Source organism: Pelobates fuscus, chromosome 13, assembly GCF_036172605.1.
Source record: "Pelobates fuscus isolate aPelFus1 chromosome 13, aPelFus1.pri, whole genome shotgun sequence".
Lineage (NCBI taxonomy): Eukaryota > Metazoa > Chordata > Amphibia > Anura > Pelobatidae > Pelobates > Pelobates fuscus.
In genome coordinates, this window is record NC_086329.1 from 97,875,391 (window position 1) to 97,892,395 (window position 17,005).

General features: G+C 44.0%; 1 protein-coding gene across 1 annotated transcript in view; it reads right to left on the bottom strand.

The window, feature by feature from the left end:
• Positions 1-12,471: 12,471 nt before the first annotated feature.
• LOC134582660 (Fc receptor-like protein 5) overlaps positions 12,472-17,005 on the bottom strand; it is a 92,446-nt gene continuing 87,912 nt past the window's right edge. Inside the window, exons 18-19 of the mRNA XM_063439313.1 lie at positions 16,748-16,767; positions 12,472-13,181 (exon numbers count right to left, since the gene is read on the bottom strand). Coding sequence (XP_063295383.1) covers positions 13,056-13,181; positions 16,748-16,767 — 146 coding nt within the window. The 3' untranslated portion in view covers positions 12,472-13,055. The remainder of the gene's footprint in view (positions 13,182-16,747; positions 16,768-17,005) is intronic.

The following is a 17,005-nucleotide window of genomic DNA, read 5'->3' on the forward strand; positions in this document are numbered from 1 at the left end:
GGGCCCTAGGGCCCAAATGGCAGTAAGATGGAAGGCTGGGACAGGAATTTAATCCTTCATGTAAATTACACAGTGGAGATAGCTGGGAAATTGTAGACTCTGTAGACAGAAAGAGGTTTAACTAAATGTTTTTATGGCACCTATGTTTTATTCTATGTCTGGATTACTACTGTATATAATGTTGTTGGATAAAAATGTATATGTCGGAACACACACACACGACCTGAAACACAGACGTTCTTGGGATTTGAGTCAAGGGTAAAGATAACCCTGCTCATAGTGCCGATGTCGGGGTGCTCGGCGACTGACCGCCCCCTCCGTGCCCAAATATTTTGCCGCGGAGCGGGTGGCCATCCCCCGAGATACCCGGCAAAGTTAGATAAGACCGGGGAATTCCCCAGCACCCCCTAACCAAGGTAGTTCTCCCTACTACCTCCCCCTCTCCACTGCCCCCCCCCCCCTTTTTCCCACCAAATCCTATCCCCCCTCCCTCCCCCCTCACCGGCCCAGCCCGGCACAAAGCCCAGGGCCCCAGAAACCCAAGGGACCTCCAGGAGGTCACCCTAACATCAAGGCTCGAAGGGGCGCACGGCGGGTAGGTATCGGAACCAAAGCATCAAGGCCAATAGAGACCTAACAGTAACATATAACATGGCGACACTGAAAATTACTTCCCTGAACGTTAATGGCCTAAACACACCAACTAAAAGACGTCTGTTAATGAGGGAATTAAAAAGACAAAAAACTGACATAGCATTTGTCCAAGAGTCACACCTCCTGCGCTCCGCCCGGATCCAACTAACGGACCACCTATACACTAGGGCATACTCCTCCAGGGCATTGGTAAAGAAAAACGGAGTAGAAATACTCATGCATAAAAAATGCCCCTTCGTCACCCAGACGACGAGCACAGACACTATGGGCAGGTACATCATCCTCACGGGGACGATACACGCCACCACATACCACCTGATCAACGTATACGCACCCAACCAGCCAGACCCAGCGACTTCACACGATAGTCCACGCTTTACCGTACGGAATCATAGTCATGGGGGGAGACCTAAACGCTACACCCTGCCCCACAGTAGACCGTAGTACCCCGACTGGCGGACAAAGGACGCAGAACACGAGGGGCCAAGACAAACTCCTCACCCAATTTATACAGAAGACGAAACTACTCGACTCCTGGAGGCTGCGCAACCCGGGACAGAGGGACTACACCTTCTTCTCGGCAGCGCACTCCACATACTCCCGTATAGACATGTTCCTGGTCAATCAGACCGGGATACCATGGGTACAGTCTGCGCGCATCAATCTTATTACATGGTCGGACCACGCAGATGTAGAAATTACTCTCAGACTCCCAGGTCCTAAACCTCCATGGAAGTGGCGACTGAATAGCTCGCTCACAAAAGATCCAGAGATTATGACACTTATACAGGGCGAACTCTCGACCTATTTCGACGACAACGACGACCCGGACTTGACGCAATCCACGATATGGGCCGCTCATAAGGCGGTGCTAAGGGGCATCTTCATCAAACTTGCAACCCGTCGGAAGAAGCAAAGGGCAGAAACCCTCTTTAGGCTCCAAAAGGAGCTGAGAAGGGCAGAAGCCAGACATAAACAATCCCCTACGACACAGGGACTACAAGACCTTAGGGATCTCCGACATCAAATTAGAGCCGCAGCAGTAGAGGACCTGGGGCGAGACCTAGTCCGTAAGAAACGCCTCTACTACGAACGCTCCAACAAGATGGACACCCTACTAGCCAGGGCACTAAACCCCAAGCCCCACTTCCAAACCATAACAGCGATTAGAGACAAAAGGGGGCAGATCACCCAGAACCCTACGGAGATTAACCAGATCTTCACGGAATTCCTCGCGCACATCTACAACCACTCCCCAGACCAAAACAGCAACAATAGGGATTACACACAGGCGGTAGCCGATTACGTAGCAAACACACACATGCCGGAACTGAACCCGGAGGCCCTACACACCTTGGGGGCGCCCATAGAGGAGGAGGAGATAGACAAGGCGATTACGGCCCTCAAAGGTAACAAAGCCCCAGGACCGGACGGTTTCGACGGCTCCTACTATAAACTGTTTAGGGAAACGCGGACGCCAAAACTGGCGAAAGTGTACGCCGAATGGATGGAAGGTGGACACCCCAACCCGGAAATGCTCACAGCAGATATAGCACTGATACCCAAACCAGGAAGGGACCCGACAGAAGCGGCAAACTACAGACCCATTTCCCTAATCAACTTTGACGTAAAAATCTTTGCAAAAATACTGGCGACGCGATTGAACCCCCTACTGGGCACTCTGGTCCACCCGGACCAGGTTGGCTTTGTGCCGTCACGACAGCTGTATGAAAACACCAGGAGAGGGGCGGACGTCATATGGTGGGCGGTGAGGACCCGGACGCCTTCTCTGATCCTATCTTTGGACGCGGAGAAGGCGTTCGATAGGGTGCAATGGCACTACCTCTTCGCATTGCTCGACCGACTACACATGCCAGAAACATTTGTTAAAGGAGTGAGAGCCCTGTACACTGAACCGAGGGCACAGACTAATGTACCGGGAACGGCCCCGACCCCATTTGCGCCCGCTAACGGCACCAGACAAGGCTGCCCCCTTTCCCCCCTGTTGTTCGTCCTCTCGTTGGAACCTCTCCTGCAGAGAATAAGGGAGGACAGGCACATATCAGGCATACAAGCAGGGGGGGAAGAATTCAAAGTCTCCGCATATGCGGACGATGTCCTGGTCACTCTCACCAATCCAAGGGAGTCCCTGCCCCGACTGGTGGCACTCCTGGAGGATTACGGGAGTGTCTCGGGTTACAAGATTAACCTAGACAAATCTGTGGCCATGCCTATAGAAATGGACACGGAGGGGATTAACTACATCAAAAACACCCACCCTCGGGGGGGCGGAGCCGACCGCCAAACGGATCAGACGCGTCTAGTCTGAGCTCCAGCGCCTAGACTAAATTTTCGGAGCCAACTCGGTACCAACAGCACCCACTAATCCACAAAGGTGCCCAAACTGCCCACAAGCTACAGGCGAACACAAAGGTACCAGCAACGACCCAGCACGGTACCGGAGTAACCCGATCAAGGTTTAAGGCCTACCGGGCTTGAGCTGGGAAGAGACGGCCGCTCTCCCAGGTCTCCGAACGGCGTTTGGCTGCCTCCCCCCCCCCCTGGACCGGTGGGGGTTATCCCGGTCCTCACCCAGTGGCCACGACAACAACAGGCCAGCCAAGACCCAGCAGTAGCCTCAATACCGCAAGCTGTGGCCTAAACACCTCAACTAAAATGGCGGACGCCACACGCGCCGAAGGCACCGAGAGAGCCTGCAACGAACCAGCGCCCACTACACAAAGCGCTCACAAGCTCAAGCCAGACCGTTACCCACAACAACCAGAGGAAAACTTACAGCAAAGTGCCCCGACAACACACAACCTCTGGGACACGATCCGGAGCTCTGACCACAGCTCCAAGGCTGGCCCAAATCAAGCAAATCATGCGGAAAAGCCGGGGGCACAGCAAACCAGTACCCGCACCGCAAAGGATCACACAGAAGGCACGCAAGCGAACACCTACATCCCAGACAAGCCGGGGAGCAGGTCTCCCACACAACGAGCTGCATACCACTTACAGAAGACCACACTTTATCCAGCATTGGAAGGGGGCAGAAAAATTCGCACCTCACGACCCGAGCCACAAGCCCCTCACACACGCAACAGCCGAGGGGTTCAACCCAAGCAACCGCGGACGACACAACGCCCCCCAGTAAATAGGGCCCAAACTCCTCCACAGACATACCACCGGGTATCCCCCAGAGTGACACTGGCCCGCACACCACTCACCGAACCTCGCTGTCATGGAACTGTGGGCCCAATATCCGGAACTTCGGACCGGTGGATCTCTCACACAAAGCCAGCGGTCTACACGCAACCCCAAAGGACCCACAGAGCAGGCGTTGGCTGACTGCGGTCCGAGAACTGAGATCTGAGAGTTCCACCCGAGTACGGGGGAAAGTTTCCAGCGCTGTGACAAGAACTCTCAGTCTGTAAATATATGCCGATTTGCTGTCTCCTTTTAAGCACTCTCACATCCTCTCAATGCTATAGTCCAAACTACTAGTATCTTTACTAATGTTAATGCTACTCCTAGCTTACCTTGCCTGATAACAGCACAGCCTTAAGATGTCTAATAGTTTATTTTGTCATACAAGTAGGGTCCTAGGATCAGTCTCAGGGGACACCTCTCCAGACGAACATCAAATTCAGCAATTTGTTTTATCATGTACTTTGAGCAGTTGAATTTATCTGTAAGGTTTAAACTATACCCAGCACTGTTTGTCTTGACTTGTTTGCGCACTGCATATTTCTGCCTCTAGTCTCGTGATATGGTTTCATGTATAAGCATAGTCTACAGTCTCTCCTCACTTATTCTTCCATGACATGTGCATCACGCTAATATATTCGAACCAAAAGCGAAGCAACTCAAGTTAAATTGTTTTAAGCAATATGAATAGCCTGACTGTTACCCTTCTTTGTTACACCTGACTTATTTCCTATTATATGTTTTTAAGTGTAAAGCTCTGAGTGAGGGAGCGTTGCCTACTCTCCGCATGCAATGCGCTCATAGGAATACTGGCTGATGTTTATGCCTAGGCACCTCTCCAAGCAAAGGCGATACAAAGCTAAGCATTGCTATACAACCTAGGTGTCACCTTACCTGACTCTGAATATAATTGATAAAGCTTGTTATTATTGATGGCCTAAGACGTGAAATCGTTATAACAAAACTGGTTTTCATGTTATTTACAAAAAAGTGCTCTCTTTATGCTAGTTATTTTAGATAAATCCCACTATGTTGGATTAAATGTTTGGCTAAGCTTAAAAATATAAAACTTGTGCGAATTATCACGCCACTGTGTAACCTATGTGAATCCTGAAATACGCTGTTGTGGCGACTGTTGAAATGTCTGTAACTTCCCGCACAACAAAAATAAAGAATTTAAAAAAAAAAAAAAAAAAACACCCACCCTCTCAGATTTACTAGAACAGACATTAAATACCTTGGAGTCAAACTCACTGCGGACCCGGAGAAACTATATAGCGCCAATTACACGCCCGCTATCCAGGCACTCAGCCGTGATCTGGACAAATGGCATGAAAAGCCCATATCGTGGATTGGAAGATTGCACGCAATCAAAATGACACTGCTCCCACGACTGTTGTTTCTATTCCAGGCCCTGCCGACTAAAGTGACTAAACAAGACCTACAGACGCTTCAGAGGCATATAGATGACTTTATCTGGGCACGGAAGAGGCACAGGATCGCTCGACTAGTCCTGTACAGACCAAAAACGAGGGGCGGGCTGGGACTCCCAAACCTATACCTATACTACCTGGCGGCTCAACTGGCCCAAATAATAGCATGGCACACACCGGAGGGTTCACATAGGTGGGTAGACCTGGAGACGAAACTAATGAGTACAGACCTCCCACAGTTCTGGATATGGGTGCCCAAAAAAGACAGACCTCCACTACGCACCACTTGCCCGGCAATCCTTAACTCCATAAGGATCTGGGATCTCACGGCCATTAAATATGCATTAAAACACACACCCTCACCGCTAACTCCGTATCTACGGAACAAAGCATTTGAGCCCGGGCTGAGCGCACGAGACTTTAGGGGGATAGAAAACACAGGTATACAAAGATACGGGCATATGTACGACGGAGACTCCTTTAAAACCTTCGACACTTTAAAAACCATGGCACCCTTAACAACTAGGGACTTCTTCCGATACGTACAACTACGTGACTTCGCCAAAAACCCTGTTGTAAAAAAAGCAGCCCAGACCCCAATGACATTTTACGAACAACTATGTAATACGGAAAGGATTCAAAAGGGTCTGATCACGGCCATTTATGCGCAACTCAGCGCCCCGGAAAGGGGAGCTACTGACCCCAGTTACATACACCAATGGGAAGCAGACCTGGGGGGGGCCATAGAGGGAGAGGACTGGGTAGATATATGGGAGGCGACGGCTAAAACGTCGATCTGTGTAACGCAACAAGAACAATCCTACAAAATGCTTATGAGGTGGTACACCACACCTGTTCAGCTGCAAAAAATGGGGAAAACCTCAACAGACACATGCTGGAAGGGATGCGGAGGTAAAGGTACCTTCCTTCACATGTGGTGGGAATGCCCTGAAGTAACCAATTACTGGAAGAGAATCCAGTCGCTGATGACAGATGTTCTCACACGCCCCATTGACTTAGACCCTTGGGCGATCCTATTGTCCCGACCAACAGACGGCCTCCCTAGGAAAGAACAACAACTGCTGAACAAACTCACCCTGGCAGCAAGGAGAGCCCTTGCACAGGTATGGCTGAAACCCACGGTCCCCACTGACAATGACGTTATAGTTAAAATCAAAGACACATACCTGATGGACAAACTTACATCCCAAATACGAAACACAGAAAAAACATTCCAAAAAATCTGGCAACCATGGGAGGCATACACTTCAGACTGAGACCACTCAGATTGATCAGGGGACCAGACGAGAGCTGAGACCAGTGCCCGCCGGGCGCCCCGACGACTCATAACCCTATCCCTCTTCCCCCCCTCACTCCATCCCACAGTCCCGTCCAACACCCCCCCTTCTCCCATCTCACCAGATACGAGATACACTAGAACAGACAGACAAACCGACCTTCACGACTACCTGAATGCTAAAGGGAGTCACCCAGAGCAACCCAATTGGGCAATAAACTAAGGTTATCTAGCGCAGAACACTTAAGGCTATGATAGCCCACGATGGCACTTAGACAAACTCAAGCACAGGACCCGACAGGCGGTCCTCCGGGGACCCACCCCACGTCAGAGACGAACACCACAAACAGGCTGCTGACACCTCCAAGGTGATCGCCCCCTCAGGGGAGATCGCCTGACGAGGACACAGCTGCACATGACCAAAGGGGTCTGACCCACGAGGCGTCCGCTGCCAAGACAAATTGAAGCCAAGCTAGACGCTCTAACACACACAACCGGTACACACCAATGAGAACCGCTCTGAGTGAGACACACACGACCACAACAATGTTGACCCTGAAGCGCGGACACCCGAACCGCACAAAACTTGTAAGGTTTTAAAAGAAAAGTTAATTTGCCAAGTATTGCATTGACTGGACTCAATTTATGTTCATGTTCGAACACAGGGCCTAAAGTGCCCTACAATTTTAAAATTTAAAAACAACACCGAACGGCGCTAAGAAATTATATATGCTGTACACACTTATTTGTTTCTATGTAAAAAAGAAATGTACTATATGTCAATGATCGGCCCCTGCGTGGGCCTTCTACTGTTTTTGAGCCGCATTCGGTGTTGACACAAAAATAAAGAATTAAAAAAAAAAAAAAACTTATGCTGGCCATGAACGAAAGGTGTCAGGAAAAAAAGAGAACATCACAGTTTAATGCAAAGTCTCAGACTAGTCAGATGGCCCATGATGACCCTTTGCCTCTGCTGAAAACATCTTCAATGGGGAGGTGAGCCTCAGAACTAGACCATGTAGCTATAAAAGAAGGTTGCCTGATCTAATTGATCACATTTTCTTTTAGATCTGGTGGATGGCTGGGGGGGTGTCTTTTACCTGGGGAAGAGATGGCAGCAGGATGCGCTATGGAATGAAGGCAGGCCTGCGGAGGCAGTGTTATGCTCTGGACAATGTTCTACTGAGAAACCTGGGGTTCTCACATCCATGTGGATGTTACTTTGACATGTATCACCTACTTAGAGATTGTTGCAGACCACCTCTGTAGCAATGGTATTCCCTGATGGCATTGACCTCTTTCAGCAGGATAATGCCACTTGCTGCACTGCAAAAATTGTTCAGGAATGGTTTGAGGAACATGAAAAAGATTTCAAGATATTGCCTTGGTCTCAAATTTCCCCAGGTCTCTGGATTAAGCATATGTGGGATGTGCTCGAACAACAAATCCAATCCGTGGAGGCCCCACCTCGCAATTTGCAGGACTTAAAGGATCTACTGATAATACCTTGGTGCCAGATAACATACAAAATGTTCAGTGGTCTTGTGGAGTCATGCCTTGACTTGTCAGAGCTATTTCAGCAGCACAAGGAGAACCTTCACTATATTAGGCAGGTGGTTTTAATGTTGTGGCTGATCAGTGTATAAATATATAAATGATATCTATTGAGGTAGTCAGAATACATTGAATACACTAAATACCTTCTAAACACATTCACTTGAAATGCTGTGGGTTGTAACTACCATCATCATTACAGTACAGGGCTTAGCTCAATGGTTGAGAGCAATCAGCAGGGCTTAGTTCAGGAGAGCTAACAGCAGCTTCTCCATTGTCAGTGGTGAAGGCATGGAGCAATGTCTAAGTAACAACTCTAGCCATTCTAAAACACTATGATTACTTACAATGGGGGCACTAGGGCATACTGGTACCATAACAACTACAACACATTGTAGTGATTATAGTGCTTGGAGTGTTTGTTTAATATGAAGAAATAAATGATGCATTTTTAACAAAATGGAAAAATGTAGAGCTGATCATTACCTGTAGTATTTTTATTTTCTATTTTTTTTTACCCTGCGACAGGATAGGACCTCCCTAAAAGTGAAACTTCTCTTTAACTGGACCAGGCTTAGATTTTGAGTTTAAATTTATAGCATGCTGCTTGTCACATTGTTCTGCTAGCCCATGAATAAACAGGCTGAAACAGGAGCCTGCAACTTTGTACTTTTTTATAATACAATGATGACATGATCACAAAACCACGGCAGCCACCCTGTAATGACCCACACTATTTTAAAAGAGAACTGTCACTTCTGCGGAATTTACATTAAAGTAACACTATGTCAATGAAATGGTCTGGGTACCATGCCCTCCTCCCACCCATTATTACCCTCCAGATTAGAATATTGCTGCTCAATGTTTTCTTAGCAGGTTGATCCTAACTCTAATTGCTGTCAATATGACAGCTACTAGAGTTGCTCCCACCAAATAGTGGAATTAAACTCCAGTATTTCATTCAGATGATCTCAGAGAGACCTTTTGGTTTGACGCAGCATCTCATTTTGCCGCGCATGCACAATAGTCTCCCAATGCTTTCAAATGCAAAAGCATTAGATTGGTTTAGAACAACGGTTTGGATGATCTCAGCTATGAAGGCGGGGACAGTTGCGGAAAGAAAAGAGCGATGTGGGAAACAAGATAGGTTAACTCTCGACGAGTTAAAGGGACACTCCAGGCACCCAGACCACTTCTGCCCATTGGAGTGGTCTGGGTGCCAACTCCCACTACCCTTAACCCTGCAACTGTAATTATTGCAGTTTTTATAAACTGCAATAATTACCTTGCAGGGTTAACTCCACCTCTAGTGGCTGTCTACTAGACAGCCACTAGAGGGAAATTCCTCCTTCATAGCACAGAAAACCTGTGCTAGAGCGTCGCTGGACGTCCTCACACTGTGTGAGGACCAGCACTGACCATTTCCCCATAGGAAAGCATTGAAATTCATTTTCAATGCTTTCCTATGGGGAGCACTAATGTGCATGCGCTCCAATTTGTATTTAGGGCCCCCACCCACCGCTAAGGGGTGGGGGCCAAGGGAAAGGACATTAGGTCCCCCCCTATTCTTGTTTAGGGCCCCCACCCACCGCTCAGGGGTGGGGGCCAGGGGGAGTACATTAGGTCCCCCCCCTTATTCTTGTTAAGGGCCCCCACCCACCGCTCAGGGGTGGGGGCCGGTGGGGACAATAGGTCCTCCTCCCCTTTTTTTACTTTAGGGCCCCCACCCGCTGCTCGGGGGGGACCCTTTTTTTTATTTTTTTAACAGGCTGCTCACTGTTTAATAGACATGCCCCTACTCGCAGTATAGTGAGTAGGGGCAAAATTTACTAATATTAAGTAATTTTTACTTAGTATTAGTAAATTTGGCTGAAAGACCAATTTAGGTCTTTCAGCCTTTTGGTAGATAACTCCCTAATACCGTGGGAATTAAGGAGTTATCTACTAAGCGGCTGCAAGAAAAGTCCCGAAGTGGTGAAGTTCCGAAGTGGCGAAGTTCCGAAGTGTTCAAGTCCCGAATTTCGGAATGCCGAACCGAGCCGAATATTTTCCCCATGCACATGCCTAATGTCAAGGTAGTTAGACTGAAACATTGGTTATATGCAAATGCACGTCTTCTTAAAATAAATTCGCTCTTTTGTTTACTTTGAAGCCCTTTGAGTGTGAGTACGTCAGTCAGGCAACATTTTTATACTGTACTTTTCTAAACAAACCTACGTTTCTATGAAGTAGTTTTTTTTTACGGCCCACATAATCTTAAACCTTGTTTACTTGGCCCGTATTAGCCTTTGAGTTTCACATGCTTGGGCTACATGGTGTGTATTGGCTCATAAGGTTACTCTTTCAACATCTGCCCACTTATATCCAAGATCATGGTATGCGAATGTATATGTACGTGTATGTAGCTGTCAGGAGGTGTGTAGATATCACACTGTATGTAGATATCAAGTTTGTATCCATGTTACATATATAAGAACTGGGAAAGTAGTCTTTGCAAACTACCAGGGGGGGAACTCTAGTCCTCTGGACCTTTATTTCCTTTTACTACTGCATTATCTATGTCAGAGGTAGTCAACATTTGGCACTCCAGATGTTGTGGTCCACATCTCCCCTGATGCTGTACCAGCACTACGACTGTAAGAGCATTATGGTAGATGCAGTCCACAACATCTGAATTGCCGAAGGTTGACCACCCCTGGTCTAGGTTATCTTATGTGAGATTTGTACATGTTCTACAGATGATCGTTTAACTTTATGTAAAACTTCACTAAGCAAGCATATTGGTCCTACTAATAAACAAGAGAGGTGACGATTTGAAAACCAATTGTTAGTCGATGTGTTTTTTGTAAACTTTTATTTAACAAAAAGGCAAAAGTAGTCACTACTCTTTGTTCATGTACAAATTATTCTTCTATCGCATTTTACAAACATGTATGTAAACATTTTCTTTAAAAAAAAGCAAAGAGGGGTAGCACAGACATGTAGGTTAACACAGAAAACACTTGAGGGAATATAATATGTACACTGAATTGTGGTTAATTGAAAACCAAATTAAGACATCTATATTAAAATTACTTGCATTGTTACGATAAGACAAGTGATAATATTTTTAATGAGCTATTTTGGCTACAAATTTGCAGTTAACCACTATTTACCTGAGTGGTATACATATTAATGGCTTCATTCATCTTTATAATTATTATTTACAATGTATTGCTAAGTATAATAAACATAGTTGGATTTGTTTGTATGTTTCTGTACATAATATAAATTTAAAGGTTTACTCTAACCGCCACGACAACTTCCCATGCAATGAAATCTGCCCGTTTCACCCCCAGCACATGTGGACTTAGGCAGCTCCAATCTCTGTTCTGGGCTGCGTAATGTGAATTCTCTGCAAAAATTGTGTCTGTAATTCACCAGCGCGCACAGCGTAGGTGCAAAGGGAAGCTTTGCTCTCCCGTCCCTTCTACCCTCCTTCTGTTTACTTCCTCCCACCTCCCTCCATTACTGAAATTAATTTAAGATTGAATTCATGTATCCAACGGTTATGCATCACATGCATACTTTAATATGAAGTATCTGGGATAATCTAGTTGCTATCTCTGCTTAAGGGCCCGTGAGAGGCCCTTGTTTTAACCAGCAGATAACACATGGTAAGTTAAAGGGACACTATAGTCACCTGAACAACTTTAGCTTAATGAAGCAGTTTTGGTGTATAGAACATGCCCCTGCAGCCTCACTGCTAAATCCTCTGCCATTTAGGAGTTAAATCCCTTTGTTTATGAACCCTAGTCACACCTCCCTGCATGTGACTTGCACAGCCTTCCATAAACACTTCCTGTAAAGAGAGCCCTATTTAGGCTTTCTTTATTGCAAGTTCTGTTTGATTAAGATTTTCCTATGCCCTGCTATGTTAATAGCTTGCTAGACCCTGCAAGAGCCTCCTGTATGTGATTAAAGTTCAATTTACAGAGAAAGAGATACAATTATTTAAGGTAAATTACATCTGATTGAAAGGGAAACCAGTTTTTTTTTTTCATGCAGGCTCTGTCAATCATAGCCAGCGGAGGTGTGGCTAGGGCTGCATAAACAGAAACAACGTGAATTGAGTGGTGAAATTGCAGGGGAATGATCTATACACTAAAACTGCTTTATTTAGCTAAAGTAATTTAGGTGACTATAGTGTTCCTTTAACTAGATCCCCAATACTGCTATAAGATAAGGCTAATTAAAAGTATTTTGACATATTGGGCAGACTAGATGGGCCAAATGGTTCTTATCGGCCGTCACATTCTATGTTTCTATGTTACTATATTACATCTAAAAAGTAAGGTCTATCACTGCAAATGTATATTGACTATTTAAAGGAAATTTTTCATCTATTTCTATTATTTAACATGAAAGCCAACAAGTATGTTGACCTCTTTGTATATTATTTCATAATGCAAATATATATCATATTCAGTACATCATCCGACTTAACCTTCAACTGAGTCAGCCATCTTTAAATCATCTTTGGTCATAAGCACTGCTCATTTAACCGAAGACCATGCAAGGGACCGAGAGTGATGTGTCTTTAGAAATTCTAATGAAATCCTGATGTCATGTGCAATGTAGTATCTCAAAAATGTCCTCTCAGCTCAGTTTAGCTGTATGAATTTGGCATGGTATTGGCAGATATATGTGACTTCTGACCAAAGGGCATTTAACGATGGCTGACCCCACAGAGAAAATGTAAGTCAGGAAATTGACTGAAATAGATTGTTACATGTATGCATTACAGTAATACACATGGCATATTTTATTTTCAATGATGACTGTTTTCCTTTAAGTTACTCATTTGGATAAATATGATTAATGATTAATTCAGCTCATTATTCAATGTGCAGGGTTTATGTTTGAAGCTAGTTTGAACTGAAATTCTCATAGATGTTGGGAGATGATCCAGTCACTTCTTCTTGAGGTTCCTTACATGTCTCCTCAATAATATTCGAACACTTCACTGCAGAATATGTGACTGAGTTATTATCCTGAAAAAAACATAGAAACAGTCAGACAATAGTTAGGGAGCCCCGAACAACTCATTGGGTTCTCATAATTACATGCAAAAGGCCTAAAAAGCTGTAGAGGTAATTGTATTTGAAATATTCATTTAATAAAATTCCAACTCAATCATTTTGTATTTTTCTTTTAACCCCTTAGTGACCAGACCGTTTTTTAATTTTCTTACTATTAGGGACCAGGGCTGTTTTTATATTTCTGCGGTGTTTAGCTGTAATTTACTTCTTACTCATTTGCTGTACCCACCCATATACCATTATTCTCGCCATTAAATGGTCTTTCTAAAGTTACCACTATTTTCATCATATCATATAACTTACTATAAAAAACTATAAATTATGATGACATTTTTTTACAAAACACACTTTTTCTAACTTTGACCCCCGAAATGTGTTCCGCATCTACAGCCGCCAAAATACACCAATGCTAAATAGTTTAAAAATGTTGTCCTGAGTCTAGAAATACCCAATGTTAGCATGTTCTTAGCTTTTCTTTTTTGCAAGTTATAGGGCTATAAGTACAAGTAGGACATTGCGGTTTCAAAATATATATATTTAAAGTGTATCAATAGTGACACTGTTATCTGTCATAAATCTCTGAATCACAACTCACATATTTATTTAAAGTAGACAACCCAGGGTATTGAATATGGGGTATGTCCAGTCTTTTTTAGTAGCCACTTATTCACAAACACTTGCCAAAGTTAGTATTTATATTTATTTGTGTGTTAAAAATGCAAAAAACAATTATGAACGCTAACTTTGGCCAGTGTTTGTGACTAGGTGGCTACTATGAAAGACTGAACATACCCCATCTGCAGTACCTTGGGTTGTCTTCTTTTGCAAATGGTATGCCATCATGGGGGTAATTCTCATTCCTGGGCTACCATATGGTCTCAAAGGCAACATAACGAATTTGGCAAATTTCAATGTGAAAAAACTGAAAATCGAGCTTTACATTTGACCCTTTAACTTTCAAAAACACTATAAAACCTGTACATGGGGGGTACTGTTATACTCTGGAGACTTCGCTGAACACAAATATTAGAGTTTCAAAACAGTAAAACATATCACAACAATATCATCAGTGAAAGTGCCTTTTGTGTGTGAAAAATGCAAAAAACTTCTTTCACTGGCAATATCATTTCTGTGATATGTTTTACTGTTATGAAACACTAATGGTTCTAGCTCGGTGACCTACGGGTGTGGACCGGGATCACCCCCACTGGTCCAGAGGGGGAGTACTGTGCAGCAGGAAGATTTAGCGTCGGTCAACCAGCACCCAGCGAGCCGTCTCTCCCGCCTGGCACACACACTAGGCCCAATGGCTTCTTCCACAAATTGCAATCAATAAAATAACTTAATTATGTAAAAATATCATACATATGCACGTAGAATTTTACAAATTTTATAATGGTTTTGAAAATATAGGGCTTTCCACTTTTCAGTTTTTTACTTTTCAGTTTTTACACATTGTTACCTGCCAGTTTGATCTGCTGGACCTATGTTGCCTTTGAGACCGTATGGCAGCCGAGGAATGAAAATGTACCCCATCATGACATTACATTTGCAAAGGTAGACAACCTAGGATATTCAAAATGGCTTATGTCCAGTATTTTTTTAGTAGCAACATAGTCACCTACGCTGGCCAAAATTAGCGTTCATATGTTTGTTTGCATTTTTCACACAAAAACTGCCTTTTCACGGATATCATCAGCATTATATATTACAGTGCTCCAAAACACTCAAATATGAGCTCATCGATGTCTCACAGGTACAACAGTAACCCCATATCAGGATTTATAGTATTTTGGAAATTTATGGGGTCAAAAATAAGGCTTGCCCATTTCAATTTTTACATGTTGAAATTTGCCCGATTTGTTATGTTGCCTTTGAGACCGTATGGCAGCCCAGAATGTGAATTACCCCATCATGGTGGACCATTTGCAAAAGTCGACAACCCAAGATATTCAAAATGGGGTATGTCCAGTCTTTATTTGAGTAGTGACACACACTGGCCAAATTTAGCATTCATATTAGTTTTTTGCATTTTTCACACAAAAATTGCACTTTCACAGGTGATATCATCATCATGATATGTTTTACATTTTTAAAATACTACTCATATTTGTGTTCAGTGAAGTCTCCCGAGGACAAACGTATCCCGCACGTATAGGTTTTATGGTGTTTTGGAAAGTTACAGGGTTAAATATAGGACTTGCAAATTAAATTCTCTGGACTTTCTGCCTGGGTTACCACACAGGTCCCTTAATTTATTATTATTTTTTTAAATATTTTTTTATTTTTGTAGTGTAAAGAGTAAAATACAAGCAGTTAGAGACACATTTTTAGGAATATAGGTTTTCAAGAAAGCTTGTCAAGCTGTGTCATGTAGAGTAACAGCACTTTTTAGTTTGTAGACAGACAGTGAGTCCAAAGGCTTCTGAACATAAGGATAATAAACTTAGAAATGCTTTATAATACCTAGGACTGGGTAAAGGAAATTTGCACAAGCTTAGTGTACATAGGTAGTCATGTTTGTGCACACTCTAGAGTCCCTGCTCTGGTCTAGCAGTGGTCCAGTGATTAGTGTAGCGCCATGAAAGGTATAGAAATAAAGCATGTAAAGAAATATATATATATATATATATATATATATATATATATAAAACACCATGGCAAAATAAAGATCAGAGAATAAACTAAATCACTGAGCTAGAGGCTCAGCCTATGCCCTCTGATGGTAGCTTGTTCACCCTTTGGAGCCACAGACTTAGTAGATTTTTCCACTGGAGAAGTTATAGAAGTTCTCTATTTGTACAAAACCTCTCAAAGATTAAATTCAGCCTTGTGAGGATATTGGCTGTTGTGAGCTAGAGAGCACATGGCATCCGCCATCAAAGGTTCACTGTATCTTTGATGCCACCACCGATGTGGCTTGACAGCTGTGCAATAAGACCTGCGGGTGTGGACCGGAATCACCCTCACTGGTCCAGAGGGGGAGTACTGGGCAGCAGGAGAATTTAGTGTCGGTCAACCAGCGTCCAGTGACCCGGAAGAGCAGCCGTCTCTCCTGCCTGGCACACACACTAGGCCCAATGGCTTTTTACATGGATCGTAAAAAGCACTCCGAATTTCAGCTGTTCCAGGGATGACCCAAAACAGCAGTATAGTGGTAAATTGCTAACAGTTGCAAGAGTAGAGCCCAACAATGCAAAAAACACGAGAAAATCCGTGGTAGGCTTGGAGCTCTTTCAGAATGCGTCCAACCACCATGCAGGTCAGGGCCCGCCCCCCAGGTACCTCAAATTTTATTTAATAAAATCACATAACCTTAGATCCACCAATTCAGTGAAGGTTATTTATAAAATGCAATTCTGGAGCAGGTTTCTAAGTTTGGAGCAATGAGTGAGAACATTCCAAAGGGTCACAGTGATCACTCTGTATTTAGAAATGTTGATATCAACATGAGATGCCATTTAAAGGTGCACATAGTGATTTGTAATTCTAACTACACAAAGCTGTGCAATACTTACAACAGGGGGAGCTGAAGAATCTGAAAGAACAAAATACAATAATATCAGTTTCTAATATACATTTTTATATGTTGCGTGAATATCTAACAAAAGAACGGGGATTCTGACAATAGTTAAGCCTAGCACACGGTAATGTTTTATGTTAGTGATGGTATAGACATTACATTGCTTATATTTATGTTAATTATTCACTGTTAATTTGTAATTCCTAGGGGGAACGAGATAAAAATCATTTAGTTGTAAAAAAAATTACAAATG